The 20602-nt window shown below is 45.3% G+C and overlaps 1 protein-coding gene across 2 annotated transcripts in view; it reads left to right on the forward strand.

Moving 5' to 3' along the window:
* LOC138566630 (acylamino-acid-releasing enzyme-like) overlaps positions 1 to 20602 on the forward strand; it is a 1701869-nt gene that overhangs the window by 1206026 nt on the left and 475241 nt on the right. For both annotated transcript variants that reach the window (XM_069644170.1, XM_069644171.1), the window contains exon 18: positions 3249 to 3329. In XM_069644170.1, the coding sequence (XP_069500271.1) occupies positions 3249 to 3329 (81 nt within the window). The remainder of the gene's footprint in view (positions 1 to 3248; positions 3330 to 20602) is intronic.

Consider the following 20602-nt stretch of genomic DNA (forward strand, 5'->3'; position numbering starts at 1 on the left):
TTAACTGCTCTCGCTGGCAGTCTGATATTGCCCATGTGTCCATCAAGGTATACTTAGCCGCGGTTTATAGTCATAATCTCGAATACAAATATGTCGAAAGTCAAAAAGTCAGAAAAAAAATGTCGAAAACAAAAATGTCGAATTTATTTTTTATGTTTTTTTTCGAAATGGGGGTTTTCCCCCCAACCCCCGTTTTTTCTTTTTTTTTTGTTTTTACCTATTTTTTTATATAAACTAGAGCCCAAAAAAAATATCGAAAAAAAAAATTCGACATTTTTTTTTTCGACATTTTTGATTCGACTTTTTTGCCATTCGAAATTTTGTATTCGATATTATGACTGGACACCCTTAGCCGCAATATAACGGTATGCCCAGGCTTCTGGTAAGCTCTCCCTGTGGTCTGAACAGGCTTGTGAAGGAGTTCCTCAAGGGCCTGTTCAGAACATTCCCACCGGTGAAGGCTCTGGCCCCGGCTTGGGAGTTGAACATTGTCCTGTCCAAACTGATGGGTGCTCCATTTGAACCTAATGCATCAGACAATTTTGAAGTTCCTCTCGTGGAAGACCGCCTTCCCAGTGGTGATCATCTTGGCCAGGCGTGTTGGAGAAATCTAGGCTCTATCCTGTAAGCATACATATTTGTCTTTCCATGAATCCAAGGTGGTTCTACAAACTCACCTGTCTTTTATGCCAAAGGTCCCATTTGACTTTCATTTAAACTAAACTTTGGTCTTACCAATGTTCTTCGAAAGCACTTCTACGCATGCTGAAAGGTCCTTGCATTCACTGGACGTGTCGCGTACGTGAAATTCTATGTGGGACGCACTAAAGATTTTCAAAAGACTTCTCAGCTTTTTGTCAACTTTTGACCTGTGGGTCATGGGAAGGCCCTCTCTAAGGCGTCCATCTCCAAGTGACTCTCTGGGTGCATCATGCATTGCCATAAGCTGGCCAACAGGCTGTTTCCAGGCAGGCCGAGGACCCATTCCAATGAACAATCGCATCTACGACAGCGTTTCTCTCTGGAGTTCCCCTGCTGGATATCTTCATGGCTGCTACGTGGAAGTCTACTCACACCTTCACGAAATTCTACTGTGTCGACAGGGATTCCAGGGAGAAATCTTGTGTCGGACAGGCAGTGCTTCGCAACCTGTTTTCTTGATGTGAGTGTGTTCCAGGGATATGTTTTATTGCTTCTTGTGGTTGTTTATATGTATTTCTGTGCAATCGTATTCATAGCATGTGAATCCATGCAATATCCCATGCTGGAGAAGGAACACGTTACTTCCCTGTAACTCTTGCTCTCCAGCATGGGTTTACATGCAAACTGTCCCTCCCCCTCCCTCCTTCCCCTCTGCTGCTCTTCTTGGGTCCTTACTGCCATTTTACGTGCGTGACCAAATCTGAAGATGGCCACCAGGGGTGGAGCTAAGAAGAAAGAATGTCATTGGTTGTGCAATATATGACCCAAAGGGAAAGCAATAGGCTACACAAGCGACTATGCAGTTTTTAACTTAAAGCTAAACTGCTTTATTTTACTGAGGATTCCCAGCCTGACGGGGAATATTCATAGCAAGTAAATCCATGCAAGACCCATGCTGGAGAACAAGAGTTATAGGTAAGTAACTTGTTCCTTATGCATCTGTACAGTTGTATACCTCTGTAAAACGCTCCATTGTGTCTGTATTGGTATATACCTCAGTAAAGCACTGCGTTGCTTCTCAAAGCTAGGTCCGCACTCAATAAGCACTGCGTTGCTTCTCAAAGCTAGGTCCGCACTCAATAAATACCATAATAATAATAATGTCCATGCGTTCTATCTTACTAACTTACTCATTCTTCCTGATTGACTGCTCCCATTCCCCAGGGCTCCTGTATGTATAACTGCACGAATGACCAGAACTCAATGCTCCACTAAAGAAAGGTTTCACTATCCCATTCAATTATGCTTTTTAGAAACACCATGTGTTGCCCTCATAAATTTATCCTACAGAACTTTATGCCTTGATATGGAGTAAAACGTGCCAGCATTATGTCATAAATAAACATAGTGTGCCCACTGCCATATGTGTACAGACCGTAAAAACACAAATCTGTGTATCAAGACTACATGTTTCTATGGGTGCAAGCATGCACCATCTGGGTGTTTTTCTAGTTATGCTCATAGTTCCTGTATGCTTTGATCAATTCCCTAGTTCCAATTTGATTGGTCCCCTTATCCAAGCAACCTCTGTACCTGGTTCTCTTCACCAGTCCCATTTCCTGAGGCTGCCTGTTTTGCTGATCGCATTTCCTAGACTTCTTCTATAGATGTATTTCTCCGTCGGATCCACTTTTTCTATATTTCTGCCCCCTCAACACCTTCACTGCTCTCTAGGCCTAAATCCATTCATCCACTCCCCAGTTTTTGTCTGCAGCTGGTCCAGACCCCCATACTTCTTGTTTTGCGGGATCCCTGCTTGATTCGGAAGTGATAGCAGCTGTTCCACCAATCAAGACAAAGAGGCATACATCCTAGAAACGGTCTACCACTCTCTTTTACTGTGCAGAAGCTTGTTAGCGGACCTGAGGCTTACAGTGCCATTTCTCTGCACTTATGCACCCTCTAAGTTTACTTTGATTGTGTGATGTGACAGTGTGAGTTCAGAAGGGCATCAACTTTAAATTGAACACTTTCTCTGTCTGACTGCGCTGAATTTTAGTGTACCAACCCTGTGATATTTCCCTCTTGAAATAAATTACCCACTCATGATTGATGGACCATTTCCATTCTTGTTACAATTAGATGAACTTGAACACCGGTGCACCTGGTCACAGCAAGAGGCAGGTTTCTTACATGTAACTCCATTTCTCCTGCATTGGCATCTTTCATAGATTCACATGCTGTGAATATTCCGCTCGTCAGGCTGGGAATTGGTTACCCCTTTTCCCATTGTAGTAAAAAGGAAAAACAGGTGCATTGTCTAGCCCGTTGCCCTCCTTATTGGTGCTTTTGGTCCAATCCAGTGGGCTATCAGTATGTAGCCCCTTCCCTGTAACCTCTTTTCAGATTCGAACTGCATGTCATGCTGGATGGAGTCCTGATGACCCATTTCCATTCCTGTCACTATTGGATGAACTTGAGCACCTGTTCATAGCAATATGGAGAGAAACCACAGTTCTTTTGCTGCCAACTAACCTCTTGTTGGAGAACACAAACGCTTGCACCCTGCCTTTCTTTACAGAGCTGGTTCTTTTTCTGCCTTTCAGGGGGGCCTCACTCCGTGTTCGTGGCCGAATGGATGCTGTTCCCAGCAGTGCTTTGCCGAATGGGGTTTGCAGTTCTCCTGGGTAAGTGACCGACCTCTGTGTCTGAGATGTAAACAGAATGAAGTCTGGTAATCAGAAAAACGTAATGATCATTGCGTAACGATGTGAGGAAGGAGCTAATATTTTACTGGTAGATATCACTATATGTCTTCCTGTTATTGCGCTATCTGCTCTAGAAGGTTTCTAGTTTTCGAGTTTGTACTTTATTTGGGGTTCACCCAATCTTGCTAACCAAGACCCACCCCTCGTCACAATCTTTACTATAAAACAGTACATTGGAGGCACTAACGCCAATAATACCGTTGCCACACACTTATATGTAAATCGTTGTGATAAAGGCCACACCGGGCCAGCAAATGTCTTTGTGAAGGGTGTCAGATTAGATTGAAAGGTGATACAAGTTGGGTGGCATAGGTCTATATTATCGAACTGGTTCTCTTCAATGCACTCATCAGTGTTATTTCAGAGAAGCAGTAAGGCATGGGTTTACTATTTGTATGTTGCCAAGACCATTTCAAGGTCGAACCACTGAAAGGGCGTTTAGATAAAAAGCAGTGGCAGTTTAGGTTAAATGCAACAAGGTGCAAAGTTGTGTACTAAAGGCAAAGACACCCACTGCAGACGTACAGGTGGATATGATATAACTGGGACACTGTGGATATGGTGTTCTCAAAATCGCTACACAATGTATCATGCCATGAGGAGAATGGGCATTCCTGGGGCATTTAGTAAGTAGTATAACCTACAAACGCAATGGAGTTTGTGTTATGTCAGTAAATAGTACAAAATATGATATTGTTTTTGCATATGGTGCCTGATACCAGATTCCTCTACGGTAGCGGTAGCTTTTAAATGCTGTAACGTGTGTTATTATTCAGTTTAAATAGTATTCAACATATAGGAAGTATGAAGGGCTGAGTTGGCACTGTGCAGATGCAAATACCTGACTGCACGTTGCTCACAGATCTCTCAACCAAGCACTTGCCTTGCAGGCGATCTGACGGCATGGACACCTCACTAGTTATGTAATCATGTGAAAATTATGCCAAGTGGGGCAAGTGTGATATAAAGTTGGTACAAAGTGTGATACAAAGCCACCCGTTTTGGCCTTTTTGTAGGCATGCGATTGGTGTTTTCCAGGCACAACCATAATTTGTTTGTTTTTGTTTGTTTCATTCCTATTTATATAGCGCACAACAGTCTGAGGACATTGTGGCACTTGTTACAGTACAAGGCTTAGTTACATAGTCATTAGATCATATATATACAGGGTACAAAATAGTTATATAATCATTGGTAATATATGTACAGGTTACAATAAAGATATACATTTGTATTATATTACAATCAGAATGCCAGGGCAAGGCTAGTTGAGGAACGTGGCCTTGAGGTTGTTGCGGAAGACATGGATGGAGGTTTCAGCTCTAAGGGTGGCCGGGAGCGAGTTCCAAAGTTTTGGTGCAATGTAGGAGAAGCCTAAACCTCCAGCTGTAGCTCTCTTTATGTGTGGTGGTTGTAGCTGGTTGGTGTACTGGGCTCTGGTGGGGCGAGTGGATGTGGTCCTGGATAATGCTTCAGATAGGTAAGTTGGGGCGGTTTTGTAGATACATCTGTGTGTGATGGTGAGGATTTTCAGAGTGATACGGTCTTTGACCTGGAGCCAATGTGCTTCACGTCTGGCGTGGTATATATGGTCTCTTTTAGGGATGCTCAGGGTGGCTCTGAGTGCATTGTTTTGTGTGGTTTGCAGTCTTTGAATGTTCTTGGCAGAGATGCCAGCTAGGAGGGCGTTGCAGTAGTCGAGTTTGGCGCCTATAGTTGCTCTAGCTATGGCCAGGCGGTTGGGGGTGGATAGGTATGGTTTAATGGCATTGATGAGTTTGGTGCTGAATGCAGATGCAGAGGCTATGGAGCTGACTTGTTTGTTCATCGATAGATTTGCGTCAATGTGAACACCTAGAGTCTTGACGGTGGATGATACAGGGATGGAAGTGTTTATATTGAAGTTGGCGTATTGGGGGCTTAGTTTCGTTATTGTGTTTGTTAGGCCAAGGATGAGGATTTCAGTCTTCTCCCCGTTAAGACAGAGGCCATTGATTGCCATCCAGGCTTGGATAGTGGCATAGATGTTGTGAAGGGTCGTGGTGTCTTGGTGATATAGTCCAGATTGGCGAATAAGTACTTGGGTATCGTCTGCATAGTTGGTATATGCTATACCCATAGAGTCCAGTAGGTCGAAGAGGGGTTTTGTAAAGAGGTTATAGAGTGTGGGGGCTGTGCAAGATCCTTGGGGAACACCGCAGTTGATGGTGGGTAGGGTCTGCGTTTGTTGTGTCCGAGTAGACCTTCATGGCTCTACCTTCAAGGAAGGATGTGATCCAGGATGCTGCTTGTTTGGAGAAATTAGCTGCATGGGTGAGGTGAGTGATAAGTGTTTGGTGGTCTACCAAGTCAAATGCAGCTGATAGATCGAGTAGGTAGAGCAGTGCAGGTTTGCCTTTGTCCATGATCTGTGAGATTTGATTTTTTAGGTCCAATAAGGTGGATTCTGTCCCGTGCCCAACAAAGAATCCGGATTGTCTTTTGCCTAGTATGGAGTTTGCTTTTATGTATGATTGTATCTGGTTGTGAGCTGCTTTGTCTAGGATTTTTAAGAGGAACGGGACTGTCGTTATCGGTCTGTAGTTGTTGGGATTTGTTGGGTCAAGCGTGGCCTTTTTTAGGAGTGGCCGAACCCAGGCTTCCATGAGATTGTATGGGACGGTTCTGTTTGGAAGGATGTGTTGATGAAGGTAATAATCAGGGGTGCTAGGTCATTAACGCATTCCTTGATGAGTTTGGGCGGGCAGATGTCTGCTTTGCAGAGAGATGGTTTGAGGTTTTTGATAAGATTGAGGACCTCCAGTTCAGTGACGTCTCTGAAAGAGAATTGTGCGTGATTGAAAATACTACAATTGTCTTGAGAGGGGTGGTTGTTTTTTTGATTAGGGAGGTCTTTGCAATGGTTTTGGATTTTGTTCTGGAGGAGTTTTATTTTGTTGAGCATGGCAGACTGAATGCTAGCGCACCAGGCTTTGTCTTTGGTTATCTCTTCGGTGCTGGCTGGGGGAGTGACTAGTTCGTTAATATTGGCAGTACCTGGGCTTAAGTTGGAAACAGCTGGCAGTAGCTGGGCATATGAGCTAGTCTCAGGCAAATGCCTGTCTAATTCTTAGACCCAATCCAAAAATGTTGGCTTTGCCAATGCGTGTTTCTAGCATGACTTTTAAAAAAAAAAAATTATTTAGCATTTGGTTTACATTTGAAAACCTTAAGCTTATTAACAAATAACAGCATAAAAACAAAGCAAACACTTTCAATTAGGAAGCAAGAAAAAAAGGAAAAAAGGAAAAGAGAAAAAAAAGAAAAAATGAGGAAGATGAAAGAATGAGAAATCTATACGAAATATATAGAAAAACAGGCAAAAGGTCTAAACAAAACAGGCGGTACTAGTACCAAAACATAATCAATAAGCAAAGACCAATGAAAGTGCACAGTAAATGTCACTGATAGAAAACATGAGCATAACAATGTACAGGGCATAGGCTGAGATATGATATACAGCAATGAAAAGGTATTAGAATCAAGAGAGGGAAGGTACTGAAATAAGGGGGGCTAAAATATTCTGGAAACAAAGGCAATACAATGAGGAAGCTCGAGCGAAACAATATACATATTCGTGGGATCCCTAAATCCATAATGGACGCAGACCTGCAACAATATGTCCTGGCTCTGTTCCGCCAATCACTGGAGCCTTCAAGTGAATGGGAGATCGTCTTGGATCGCACTGATAGGTTGTACTCCTCATACCAATTGAGCAAGAACCTGACCCAAGAAGTACTAACCAGGGTCCATTTATACAAAATAAAAGAGGACATTATGCGAGTGGTCCGAAAACAGAAACCGGTGCGATTTCAGGAATCCTCACCATCACTTTATCAAGACCTGGCCCAGGTGACCCTCCTAAAGAGGAAGCGACTAAGTATAGTTACCGGCTGGCTCAAATCTAAAGATATAACATATCGATGGATGTTCCCACAGGGACGTCGTTTCACCAAAATGCCAGGGGTGGCGGAAGTGACTCCACACGACCCTTGACCTCTGATGATATCACGTGAAGTCATGTCATTTGACCCCAGCCCAAAGTGATACCACGGGATGCGATGAATCATGAGCTTTCACCCCTTGACAAAACAGGAAGTGGCATCACATAGCATTTTTCCTAAGTACACTATGAAAAATATGTTACGAGATCACTTTAAATGTGATATACATTTCTTCCAAGAATGGATCGCCATATGTATCGTTAATAGCAGACGTCCATGGCCAAATGATAATGATGTGTTATTATATAGCACTTACGCTTAAGCGCTTTATATAGAACAAATATACTTACAAATATAAAATACAAATATACTTAAACCTTTATAAAAATAGAACAAGCAATAAAAACAGTTGAGCAAAAAAACAGGTTAGCAATAGATAGAAATAATTCATATGCAATCATTCATATGCAATTGGTGTATTAGCAAACAATATAAGAATAAAAATCGATTAAAGTACTAGCAATTAACAATTAGTAGGAGCCTTTAGGCTAATACACAACAACAAGCAGCAAACATTTGATCACATGTGATCCAAATAGAGATTACGAATAAACCCAGACAAAGCCAAACCCTCGCACATAGTATGAATACACAAGCACCGTTGCCAAACCAGATCAGTTGATAGGCCCAAATATAGAATCTTTAATGCACTCAGACAAGAATCTCTAAGCACCTTAAATTGTGTGCAGAACAGAATAAGATGTTTGGCCGTTTCAGGGACTAAATAGCAAAATCTGCAAAAACTGGTGTGCCTCCAAAATCTGTTTCCACCTCAGTTTGGTGTCCATTGTTGGAAGGATATTCCAGCGCAATTTGAGTAGAACTTGTCGATGGGCCCGGTTAGGAAAGATCGTGAGAAGTGGAGAGAGGGAACCTCTTTTCTTATGTTCATGTGCCAGATGAGAAATAGAGCTGTATGAGTGAAAAGAGTCACCAATCATAGTCCCACAGTTTCATTTTAGTTTTTGTAGGATTGGTTGATAGCTGTTCTATGTCTGACCCAATGTTACAAAGAATAGTTTCACACATCTTGGGAAATTTCAATAGAAAGCCTGTTATGCTCACCTGGCTCCCACAGGGGCGTCGGTCAGACACGGACAGCTGCGGTCTCCACCCATGTGATGCGTAGTGCAGCGATGACTGACTGGATCTGCCCTCCTAATCTTGTCTGCTTAACCCGTAGAAATATTCTCCTGCAAGTGGAGAGATGGATTTAATCACTTGTGGATTCAAGTGATGGCACCCCCACAGTCCTCCCCAACTAATCACCTCCGAAATGCCTTCACAGCAATCTCACCTTATATTCTTGAAAGATGAGCTCTCCATCCTGCGTGGATTTGCAGGGGCGCGTCGATTCCAGTTACTTCACTGGTTTGAAGGCTCGGGAGAGTTCCGGAGAGTATTGAATCTGAGGTTCCTGGCGAGGACCAGTAAGTATTAAGTTCATAGAGTTCAATATGTCCGATGTTCACTCTTGTTCCCCCCTTCCTTTCTTGTCTTGCAGCTGGCTCGTGAAAAGATGCTCTTGTGGCAGCTGGTGGCACTCAGGTAAGAGTCTGTATTACCCGGCGCTGTCCGGTAAATGTTGCACGTGGAAAGCGTGTTGTTTTGTCTCTCTTTACAGATGCGGCACAGGAAAATATGGAGAGTCACAAAAGGATGCCTCCGGTGGTAAATCAGATAAGTCTATGGTGGTAAGAATTATATTTGTTGGTTCCCTCGGCTCACCTTGTGGTTTTCTTTTGACTCCTAGGTGCCGAAGTTCGGCGTAGAAATGATGGAGGCAGCGCCGACCCGAAGGATACTATGAAGACTGGCGAGTATGGCGCGGCGCTGCAGCTGGAGGTGCGGCGCGTGCAGAAATGATGTTCTTTACAGGTCCGGAGACGAGATGGATCCAGAATCAGGTGTGGAATAGAAATAAGTTAGTTTTCTAACCTTGTCCCTTTCTTTCCTCCTTGTTTTAGGAGCTCCGGATTCGAGGCAGGCGTGGCAGAAGACTGGATGCAGGCTGCAGGCACGGTGAGCGTTACGCTGCTGGATGCAGAATAACGCGAAGCGTGTGTTGCTGGTTGGGTGTGGTTTAAATAGCCTCAAAAGTGGTCCCAGGTAAGAAGTCCCTAGAACCACACCCAAGTAAAAAATAGTCCCTGTAGAAAAATAGTCCCTTTCAGGCTTCATGTTGGATTGGAGTCATTTGCAGCATGGTCTGCCTGAGGTAAGTAATGACTATGAGCCTGGCGCCTTAGGCGCTAGGACTGATTTCTACTATGAGCCTGGCGCCTAAGGTGCCAGGACTGAACCCAGATAGCCCCTAGCCGGGGCTGCTGAGGTTTTACTAAACATCTAGATGCCTGCTCCCGGGGCTGATGGGCTTGGTCCGGATGCCTGGGGGTAGGCATCATGACAAAGCCTGATAGATTGATATTATTACCAAACAGTTTGTATAGGGTGTCGGATGTGGCTGCCTTAAGTTTAGCGTAGAGCATAAGCATTCTCCAATAAACTCGAGATTTTAAGGAGATGTAGCCTAGCTCATACAGGATCGCAGCCAAAGGTACAGCGTTCGGGAGAGCTAGAACCTGTCTCCAAATAGCCCCTTCTATCACATCGAGCTTGGAGATAGCTAACCCCGTATATAGCTCCAGGCCATATATCAATTTCGGGGCTATTTTGCCCTCGAAAAAAAGAAGAACAGATGTAATAGAGAATAGGCCGTATTTACGATTGATTTTAAGGATCTGTAACGCTCACTTGGTATCCGCAGGGACGCCACCCAGCTGGGTTACTCGCTGGTATGCTTTTCAGCTTTGCCCTGATGTTGTCTGCGGGGAAGGTTCTGCCTTGTGCTAGAATTAGGCGGGCTCTCCGTCCTGCCTTCTTTGCAGGGGCGCGTTGTCTTTCATGGGCGAGTGCGGCCCAGTTACTTCACTGACGCGGGCCCGTTTGATATTGTTCAGGTAGGTTTTATTGCTGTTCTTTAGTTTTGTTGCTATCCTGCATGCCTTTCTTTGTTTAAAATGTCTTTTTTCTCCCTTAGGTATGCAAGCTTCAGCGCGGCGAACTGGCTTGGTTGAGCCGCGCTGGTAAATGATGGCGCATTAAGAGCGCTATGATGCGGTAAGTAAGCGCTATGCGCAGCGCTGCAAAGTCTTGCCTTTGCTAACCTGTGTTTTCCTTCCTTGTAGGTCGCGGTGTCCTTCAGCGCGAGTGGAATGTCCGGAGTGGTGCCAGCCGAGAGGCGACCAGCCAAGAAGCCTTTTGAGCAGTTCGTAATTTGTAAATGTCTCTACAGCTTTCTTTAATGTTGCCTCTATCTTCCATTTTCAGGTCGTTCTGTCCGGGAGGCGTGCAGATTCGAGGAAGCTGTTCTCAGTAGCTGCAAGTGTTTAAAGATGAAGACTGCAGGTTAGATGCTCCTGCTAATGATGTTCCTTTTGTCTCCTTGCAGGTTCTGCTTCTCCGAAGTTCGAGGGAATAGCTGGACACGGTGAGCGTCATGTTGCAAGCTGCAAAGTAACACGAAGCATGTTCTGCAGTCAGGGTGTGGTTTATATAGCCCAGGTAAAGTAGTACCAGGGAAAGTAGTTCCAGGCCTGCCATACCCAAAACACTAGACCGCATAGCTTGGTTCTTAGGAACCAAGCTATGTGGATGCCTCAATGTTGGCTGACAATACAATAAAGTAGTTCCCAAGCACATTGTTGTTCATGGTGTATCAGCCTGGCCCCATGAGGGCTTTTGAAGAGGATGCCAGGCTCTAGAGGCCTGAATCCTGACTCACCTGGCCAATGGGTTTGCCAGAGGGGGTTTTTGGCGAGGGTTGTGACGGGATCTGCCTAGCAAGGACCTTGGCTTTATTCAAGAGTAGATTAATCTGCCCTTTCGAGCCTCTACTGGCCCCAACATAATAGCCAAGGTAAGTAAAACAGGGGGAGCTAGTTACTCTTACGCCCCCCAAATTCCAAGAGTTAACTTTCTTCCTAAAAGGACCTTTCAACAAAATTAAGATTTTAGTTTTAATGGGGTTAATGATCAAACCATTAAGCTTGGCATAGTTGGCAAACACATCTAGCAGACGTTGTAGCCCCACTTTAGTGAGGTCAAATAATAAGAAGTCGTCCACATAGGCCAACCAAATAAACTTCACAGAGCCTGGTCTTGGTGCTAGGAGACCCTCCTTAAATAAACGTTCCGCTGTATCAGAGAAATATTGATTAAACACCCAAGGGGCTAAGACGCACCCCTGTCTCACCCCCCGGAATGTGCGGACCACAGCTGACATGTCCCCCTTTTGGTTTAGCCGTATTCTTACACCCAAATTATTATAAACCCCCCTCCAGAAGGTTCAATAATCGCCTCGGCAGGCCCCAAGAAGCGAGTTTGCGCCATAGCCTATGTCGGTCAACGTAGTCAAAGGCTGCCGAGAGATCCACAGAGGCCATAAAAGTAGGGCCTCTATCAGATGTCCAGGCAGCCTCCTGAATGGACTTAACCACAATCCCATTAATGTTTGTAGAATGAGATTTGCGAAAGCCCGTTTGGAAGGGACTCAACGGATGGCTAGTTTTTTCCCAATCCTTCAAATGCGAAAGAAGTAAAGCCGAGAGGATTTTACAATCAACGCAATAGGCCGATAGTTTTTTGGGTCGGACCTACTGCCACATTTAAAAATTGGGATCACACGTGCCGAAGACCAAGAAATTGGACAGACACCAGATTGAAGAATGTCTCGGAACTCAAGGCACAGAAGATTGGCCCAAGGATTAGGGTCAGCTTTAAAGGTGTTATTGGTAAGCCCGTTTGGACCAGGGGCTCTAGATCTTTTGGATTTTAAGATTAGGTGTAGAACCATATCAGTCTCAATGGGAGGTTCCCATTTAGGAAAAGGGCCCAAAGAATCATAGTGACCAGAGTTATTAATTTCCTGCAATAAATTGGGAGCAAATCTGTTGGAATAGAAATCAACCCAGCCCTGTTCCGCAATTGGATTTAATAGAGCAGTAGCTGAGTTGCTATCTTGTCCATTAACAATTGACCAGAAAGATCCAACATTCACCTTCATAATGACCTGGAGCATTAGTTCGGAGTCCTGTTGCAAATGCTGGTGTTTGATTGTTTTAAAATAGTTTTTGTAACCTTGTTTGATCTTTCTAATAAGACCTAGACGTACGGTCATATCAAGGTTTGTTAATCGAAGACTCCTTAGGCTTTTATTGTTAATGGATTTTGCTAATGCCAGGTCAAAGTTATAACAATGGGTATGCCTACTAGCTGGGGTTCGACAAGCAAGCTAGTGCCCAGTTCATCCACTGCTACTTGTACAAGGGATGTAACCGTTGCAGTATTAAAAGTTGCCATCTTCCAGTCATAAGTAGTCTGGTTGAGCATAGCCCTTAAATTAAGGTTCAAGGCGTCAATGTTTTTAGGTGACCACCGATTCGCAGAACCAGATGAATTAGATGAAACCAGAAGATCGGCCCGATAGGACCCCTGGGGATGGCAGATTTTAAATATTGCAGTTAGGATACCATGATCACTCCAGGTATTCATATGAATTTCTGCCAACAGCTTAAACAAAAATATTCATCCACAAATATGTAATCAAGCATAGAGGAAGAATGCCCACGCCGCCAGGTATGCCAAGTGGGGTTTTCAAGTGAGGCGTGTGGACGGGCCCACAAAGGTGGTAAACCTATATTGCCTAACCCAGTATACCAAGTGTAGCCATCTTTTTTCTTCCTCGAGTGACACAAGTTTGAGGCATTCTTCTCACAGATATCCCAGAATGAATAATCAAATATACAGTCATAGTTTAAATCCCCAGCCAATAGAACATGGCCTGAATCATTAGCAAGCATCCAATCAAGAATAGTCTGGGTGATAATAGACAAACAGTTCAACACCACTATGCCAGTAGATGTTAATAATTAGTAATGTCAGATGACCACTACTAGAAGTAAGGTCAACACCCAGAGCCCCATATGGAAGGTCCAAAAGGGCACTGCCATGTAGACCAAAACAATTATCAACCGCGACAATTAGACCTCCTGAGGGTCTACCTCCCAAATTATGTCTTGCAGGTTGATCAAACATTTGATAGCCATCCAATAATGGAGTCGATGTCATCCAAGTTTCCTGGATACAGATAATATTGGCATCTCTCAGCAGCTGTAGGCTTCCAAATTTGTTAATAGGTGCTGATTGCCTCTAGAGTTCCAGGATTTAAGGCATAGATCCGAGAAAGAGCTTAGCAATGTCTCTGGAAGGGTTGGCCTAGGGTACACGTTTTTCCACAAGGTGGAGATGATAGAGGCCCAATCAACGTCCTTAGCCTGCTGTTTGGGTAGAATTCTTTGATTAAACCTGGCTTCGGAGCCACCTGGGTTGACCAGTGATGGTTTAACTGGTGGATGTATAGCAGAAGACCTTAAAGGTAACGTTTCCCACGTTGATGCAGATTCAACTGTAAAACCCAATTCCCGCAGTGAATCCGTCTGGGTAAGGATGAGTTCCTTAACTAGTAGGGAGGCAAGAAGAATCAGACTGATATCTTGCAGATTTCTGTCTGGGAAAGCCACTCTAGCAATGTCTTTCAAAGATATTAGAGAGTGCTGGAATTTCTGAGAAGATGGTCAGAACATTGCATCTGTTCAGACAAATTGGAACTTCCAGTTCTAGCAAACTCTGGATTTTTACCAAATGCAGCGGTTTCTGATTGGGTGTATTAGTGCCTTCTTGTCGTCACAGAGAGCCCACGGGTAGATTTTGAAACCTCTTTAGATTAATGCATTTGCATTTCAACAGGATCTAAATGCTGAGGTCTGGCAGTTGGTTTATGCAGACGTGCCACCAAACGCGAATACCTTCCCAAATTGATGGATGGGTAGGGGCTGCTGGAATGTTAACCCCCGAAAGCAGACCCCAGTCCTATCCTAAATTCAATGGAAGTACAGGGGTCACAGACTGATTGGAATACTTATTCCTAGGGAGTTGGGGTTGAATAGGTCCCCAAATAGAAGAGGATTGATCAGTCCTAGTGACTGAAAGTCCTTGGGCCTCGATCAGAGTATTACTCTGAGGCACAATGAGTGGCATAGAACGTTCTTCATAGGTCTTAAATTTGCCACAGCCACATCCTTGATGTAAAGCAGTTGTGGAGCCCAAATTCACACTTGAAGAGGGTAGAGAAACCTCAGGGCCAACCATTTTTAAGGGGACCAAGGAGTTCTGTAGTAGAGGTCTTTTTAACATACCGGGCGCCTGGAAATTAGTTATAATACAACTGTCAGTTCGAACAGTAGAATCAGCCAAATTGATCTTAATTAGATTTGGAGCGCAAGAGCTCTGCCCCTCAGGAATGGACCGGACCTTAAGTTCGCATTAAATGAAGTAAGTGTAGAAGTTTTGGGAAATACTAAGTTAGATTGTTTTGTAGTCATTTCCCGCTTAATAAGATGCGGTTTGTGTAGAGCTTAAGTTTTTTTATGAACCGTATGCTTAAGAGCACTTTCTAGTGTAGTTGGAATCACAATAGGTGGAAGCTGGCTTAGATTAGAGATTGGATTGGAATTATTCTGAGTAGGGTTAATTACACAGGGTGAGGGAGCAATAGTGGAGCCGGGGCCAGCAGATAGTCATCTTTGGTTGTCCTTGAGGTAAAGCACTACTAGAGGCATCCAAAGTAGAAAGATTGTCGGATATCTCTATTATTAGTGATGGTACTACGGAAACATGCACAGATACTGGGGCTATCATTTCATCCTGTGATACCAGTAAGGGAATTTGCAGAGCCAACTTCTGAGATAATTCTGATCCATTCCACTTCGTTAGTTAAATCTACCAATATTTCAGTGCCTATGCAATCAATTTTCAGATTAAATGATGTCATTGATCTTTGGACAGACTTAAATTCAGCCCAAACGTTATCATACAGCTCAACAAATGAGCTGAGTACGTTTAAGGCTGAAACTGTCGGATGAGTCGAACAAATCCGTTCGTCCAAGTCTTTCAAGGTATGATGTAGACTTGGGGAGTTTGCATTGCTCTGATTTCCAGCCCTTGAGCTTATTTCCTCACCAAAGTCAACATTTTTTGAATCAATACCTTCAATTCTATTAGTTAAGGCAGTTGGAGTGTTCTGGGACAGAGCCTCTTGAGGCGGTGAAGTAGAATTTACTGGGATTTCAACAGCAGAGGGCAGATTCAGCGCTTTATCCGGGCATTCAATAATACTAATGTTAGTAATAATATTATTTCCGCCAAAAAACACCTGTGTAGACATTGCTGAATGGTCCAGCATAGCATTGCCTCTAAAAGCTTTGGGTAATTTAATTTCGGTGCTTGTGGAGGTTGCTTTCAAAATATATTTGTCCATAAAAGTTTGGTCTATTATAGGCTGGGATAGTTTTAATTGTCTACGGTTTTATGCTGTAATTTATCAATAGGAGTAGGCGGAATAATAAAAGCATTCCCAGCCTCAGAGTTGTGAATCAGAGCTTTATGGCTAGGTACAACAGAAGGAGATTCCTTATGATTTGGACTTGTAGTTTTTGCAATAAAAAGGCTAGATGATAAGCCGTCTTTCAGGGTTGATATAGTTTTCACGGGGAAAGGTACAGCACATAGTGAGTTCGATGCAGTTAATTGACCACTAGGTAGTGGCCAATACTTAGGCAGTGCAGGGGATAGTTGGCTACAGCCAACAGGGTCCACTGAAATAACATCATGGAACATAGAGGAGCCTTTTTGACTCCGTAGGCCGGATTGCATAATAAGAGATAATATTAATAGCAAACCTTTTACTGAGGGTGCATATAGCCAGATCAAAGAGATTGCAGTTATTTAAAATAGTCTGCAGCTCCACAGTCTCCGGCAGCACACAACGAAGGCAACAGTTTAGCTGTTGATGTGGCCCAAATTAAAAAGCTGTTTATGAAACACTGGAATCGAATGAACACAGAAGGTAGAAAGCTTACTTAACTACAGCATCCGGCAGCTGTCCACGCCAAACAGCCAAACAGCACCAGCCCTTCTGCCACCAGGGTTTACGCCTCATGGGTGTTCGTGTTGGGAAAATATCCTTCCTTCCCGGTCACGTGATCCTTCACGTGGCACGCTGAAGCTCCTCCCCGCTCTGGCAGCTGTGGACGGGCTATGGGCGGCAAGAGCAGAATGCTTGCAGTGCGGCCCTTCAGAAAAGCAGCAGGGTAAAATGGAGTTGCTCCTCAAGTTAAAACTGCATATAGAGAATGCAGCTCATCACCAACAGCACAAGTTCACTATTGTTACTCAGTCAACGACCTCAGAAGGATGAAAGGCCGAGTTGAGGTATAAGCTAAATCAGTGACTCACTCCCTGAAGTATGCCTGAAATACACCTTTAATGAGTCTAGCAATTATTGTGTAGAATTCCATAAAGACCGTTGATTTTGTATTCCTATTCTTTCTTATTTAGGGCCATTGCTGAAAGTGTTAGACTTGTGGAATGCTGGTTCCTTTTTTTTTTTAATTGTTTTTCTTTTTTTAAGAGCCCTGAACAAGGCCAGCCACTCCAGAGGCAAAGAGCCACATAGTACTGCCCACAGACCAGGAGCTAGCATTAAAAAAAAAATATATCTTTTTTTACATATTCTCTTAGGGGTACAAGGGAGACAACAGTGGTAGCAAGGGAGACCTCAGGGGTCACAGTTGTGACCCCTAAATGATTTCCCTGCCTTCCCATGTGGGCTCCGCTTCGAATGGAAAGGTCAGCGATACACTATCCCCAAGGAGGAAGAGGTCGCCAAGCTGATGGGAGAAGATGAAGATAGGAGACATGGAGACCAAGAGGAGACCCGGGACAAGAATCCTACAGCACCAGCGCTCCCATAGAGGGAGAAATGGAAGGCAGGTCACCCATAAACGAAAGGAAGGAACAAGGGGAGCAAAAATGCGGACCCCACCTGAGGGAATAGGTAAGGGGGGGAGGGAAGCTCTGCCACTGGGAGCAAATGTCCTTTGAAAGAGCAGAGAGAGTGACATATGAAAGGTATTCCTGCAGGGATAAGGGGGTGGCCCGTGCTGAACTAAGGGAATACTTATCCTCAGGAGATACTTAATGGGATTGGGGAAGAGATCGAGAGGGGGTGGGAATCAAGCCCCATAACCCGGATAGGTGACAGAACCCAGAAGATCGCAGTGAAGTTTACAAGGTTGCGGTCTATAGTTCGAAGGGGGGGGGGCTACTTTTGGGTATTAATAAATTGATTGGGGTGGTGATCACTAAGAAGTTCATTCATGCCTGGAAAGGGAGCCGGTGATGGGCCGCCCGTAAAATATACAGGAATGGGGAAAATATATCATGGCTGATATTCCGATGATCTTGTTGAATACCCCGGTTTTAAACTCGGCAGTTAAGAGGTGCTCAATCTTGAGACGGCCGATGAAGATGAAGATGCAGGCTTCGGTGATATGGCTCCAAGGAACCCATCTGCTTCCTTCGGACAAAATTGGCTTTAGACATAAGGCATTCCCTGCACAGGCTGGGAATCCTCAGTAAAAGAAAAGACAGTTTCACTTTAAAAATGTATTTCTCCAACAATCCCTGTCCTCTGGATCATACTGCCTCCATCCAATGACAGTCCTCTCCCTAAGCCCCTCTCCTGGGAGCCATCTTCACATTTGGTAAACGCGTAAAGTGGCAGTATGACCAAGAAGAGCCGCAGAGGGGCAAGGGAGGGTTTGCATGTGAATCCATGCCAGACCCATACTGGAGAACAATAGTTACAGGTAAGTAACTTAAACCTTCTCCAGCATGCATAACAAATACACAGCAATACAACATTATACAGCCAAGCGAGGTGGCAAGGCTTAACCGAAGCAATTAACATTTACCCCTGGAACAGACTCACCTCAAGTGAACAGGTTATGTAGCACTTTTTTCAAGTTTATTCACGGAAAAGTTATATTTTCCATCAGAGCCTGTGTGCTACTATCTTCATCGGCCGGCAACAGGGATCCGTTGTCGATGAAGTTGCGCGCCCCTCGAGAGTAGTTGTTCATCAAAATTACTGGAAGGCCGTCTTGGGCCTCCTTCGTGCCCTCCTACCATAACAGAGGAGAAAAAGGAGGGCCGACACTTTTCAGGCCCTGCACCCAATGCGGGCTGTGGTCTGTCTTCGTCGAGAACAAACATCAGAAGTGCCTGTACTGCCTGCACACAGACCACGACGAGGATCGGTGCGAGATATGCCTGGGCTTCTCGATGAACACCAAGAAAGACAGTTATAGCAGGCTGGCGGCATGGCTCAAGTCGAGCAAGGCCCTTGACCCGTGCTCCGAGCAGGATCATGACTCACCCAAGACCGGTCGGTCAGAGGAGCGGTCTCCCTCCAGTAGGAAGTCAGTCGTTTGAGGACGCCCAATTCGTGGGGGTCCAAGAGAAGGCCAAGAGCTGCAAGGCTGATTCCCTTGGGTTCACCGCTGATGCGGGTCCCAGTTCGGATAGATCGCCATCGCCGTCTGCCTCATCAACCAGCCTGCCATTGGATTCCTCCCCAAAGAGGAAGTCCTCCACCCCGACCATGTTACGGGACAAATCGGAGAAACAAAGGCTGGAGGAAGAGAAGAAGGCCTCATAGAAGGCTCATCCGTCACAGCCAAAGACGCCTTCGACCGCTTCAACATCCTCTGGTGCAACCGCTATGGCAGGTGTAGCTACCCGACGAGGGTGGTCCCTACAGCACAGAGAGTATCCCTGCCTCCCAGGCGTGACACAGCTGCTGAGGCAGCGGCAAAGGCTGTGGGCACCCTTGGGGGGGAAAGGCACTGGTTCAGGTCCTGGTACACGGCCCTCAGGAGGGAAAAGCGGGTTGGGGGGCAGGAGGCCCCAGAGCAGCCTTTCAAGGTTTACTTTCACCCAATGGACATCTCCTCCATGGACGACGACTAAGTGCCTGTCCATACAGTTCACAAGGAGGACGGCGGCGCAGGGCCTAGCACTACATCATTCCCTCCACAGCCAAGTGACATATCCATGGACATCCTGTCAACTCTCCACACCCTAGTGACTGAGATCCAGCAAAGGTTGCCTCCAGCTCTGGCACCTGTTATACCGCAGGCCTATAACCAACCTCCACGTAAGAAGAGGAAGTTTCATCCTCTTCAACCACGCCGGGACCCGACTCAACCAGCGGACCGATACGCACACAGGCACTGCTACGGAGATGGCCATGGAAACCGACGAAGATTAGGACTTTGTTCGTCCGGCAGACGTCGAATCACTGCACCTGGACGCCCCTTATAGAGGCTGTCCACCAGCTGAGGTGGGATCAGTCCACTCGATGATCTCCAGGGCCTCTGAGCTGTTCCAGCTTGTGCCCACGGAAACCAAGGAGGAGGGCTTCATATATCAGCGACGGGTGTCCAAAATGAAGGCGATCATGGCGGTACCCTTTTTAGACATTTGGGAGGAAGGCCTAGCCCTTATGAAAAACGCATGCATGGCTCCAACCAACTGAGACAGTTTGGAGAAGAAATAAGCGTTGCCAGACTCCGCACCCAAGTGGTTGAGTTCACGACCATCGCTGGACTAGTAGGGTGTTGGCCGCTGCAGGAAAACTTTCAGCCTACACAGCCTCCACATCATCAGTCCCCCCGGTCAACCAGGGGAAGAAGATGGACGCCATGGGGAAGAGAGACATCTACACAACAGCATCTACAATCAAGACGGCTAATGCACTGGCTACCTTGTCCAGATACGACCGGGAGGTTTGGAACAAGCTGGGCCCTATCCTGGAATTCCTCCCCAATGACAAGAAAAACGGAGGCTCTCGCCCTCTTTAAGGAAGGGGATGTGCATTGGACCATGCCATTACGGTGACAGTGGACATCGCCGATACGGGCTTCTGACAGATGGGAAACAGAGTTTGCCTTCGTCGGCAGGGATGGTTGAAGGCAACTAACTTTCACCACAGTTCGAGCCATCAGGTATTTTTGGGCATGATGTTGTCCTGCATCTACCTCGCCCGTCTCTGCGGGTTGCAGATGCGACACCTACCAGCATTTTTGGATGCACGTTGAATACAGGTGTCCAGGAATTTTACGGACAAGATCCCCCTCAAAGAGGAGTTCCGGTGGGTGATAGAGTGGTTGGGCGGTACACTCCCAC

The sequence above is a fragment of the Ambystoma mexicanum genome, chromosome 2p (assembly GCF_040938575.1).
Source record: "Ambystoma mexicanum isolate Mex_15411 chromosome 2p, UKY_AmexF1_1, whole genome shotgun sequence".
NCBI classification, from domain to species: domain Eukaryota; kingdom Metazoa; phylum Chordata; class Amphibia; order Caudata; family Ambystomatidae; genus Ambystoma; species Ambystoma mexicanum.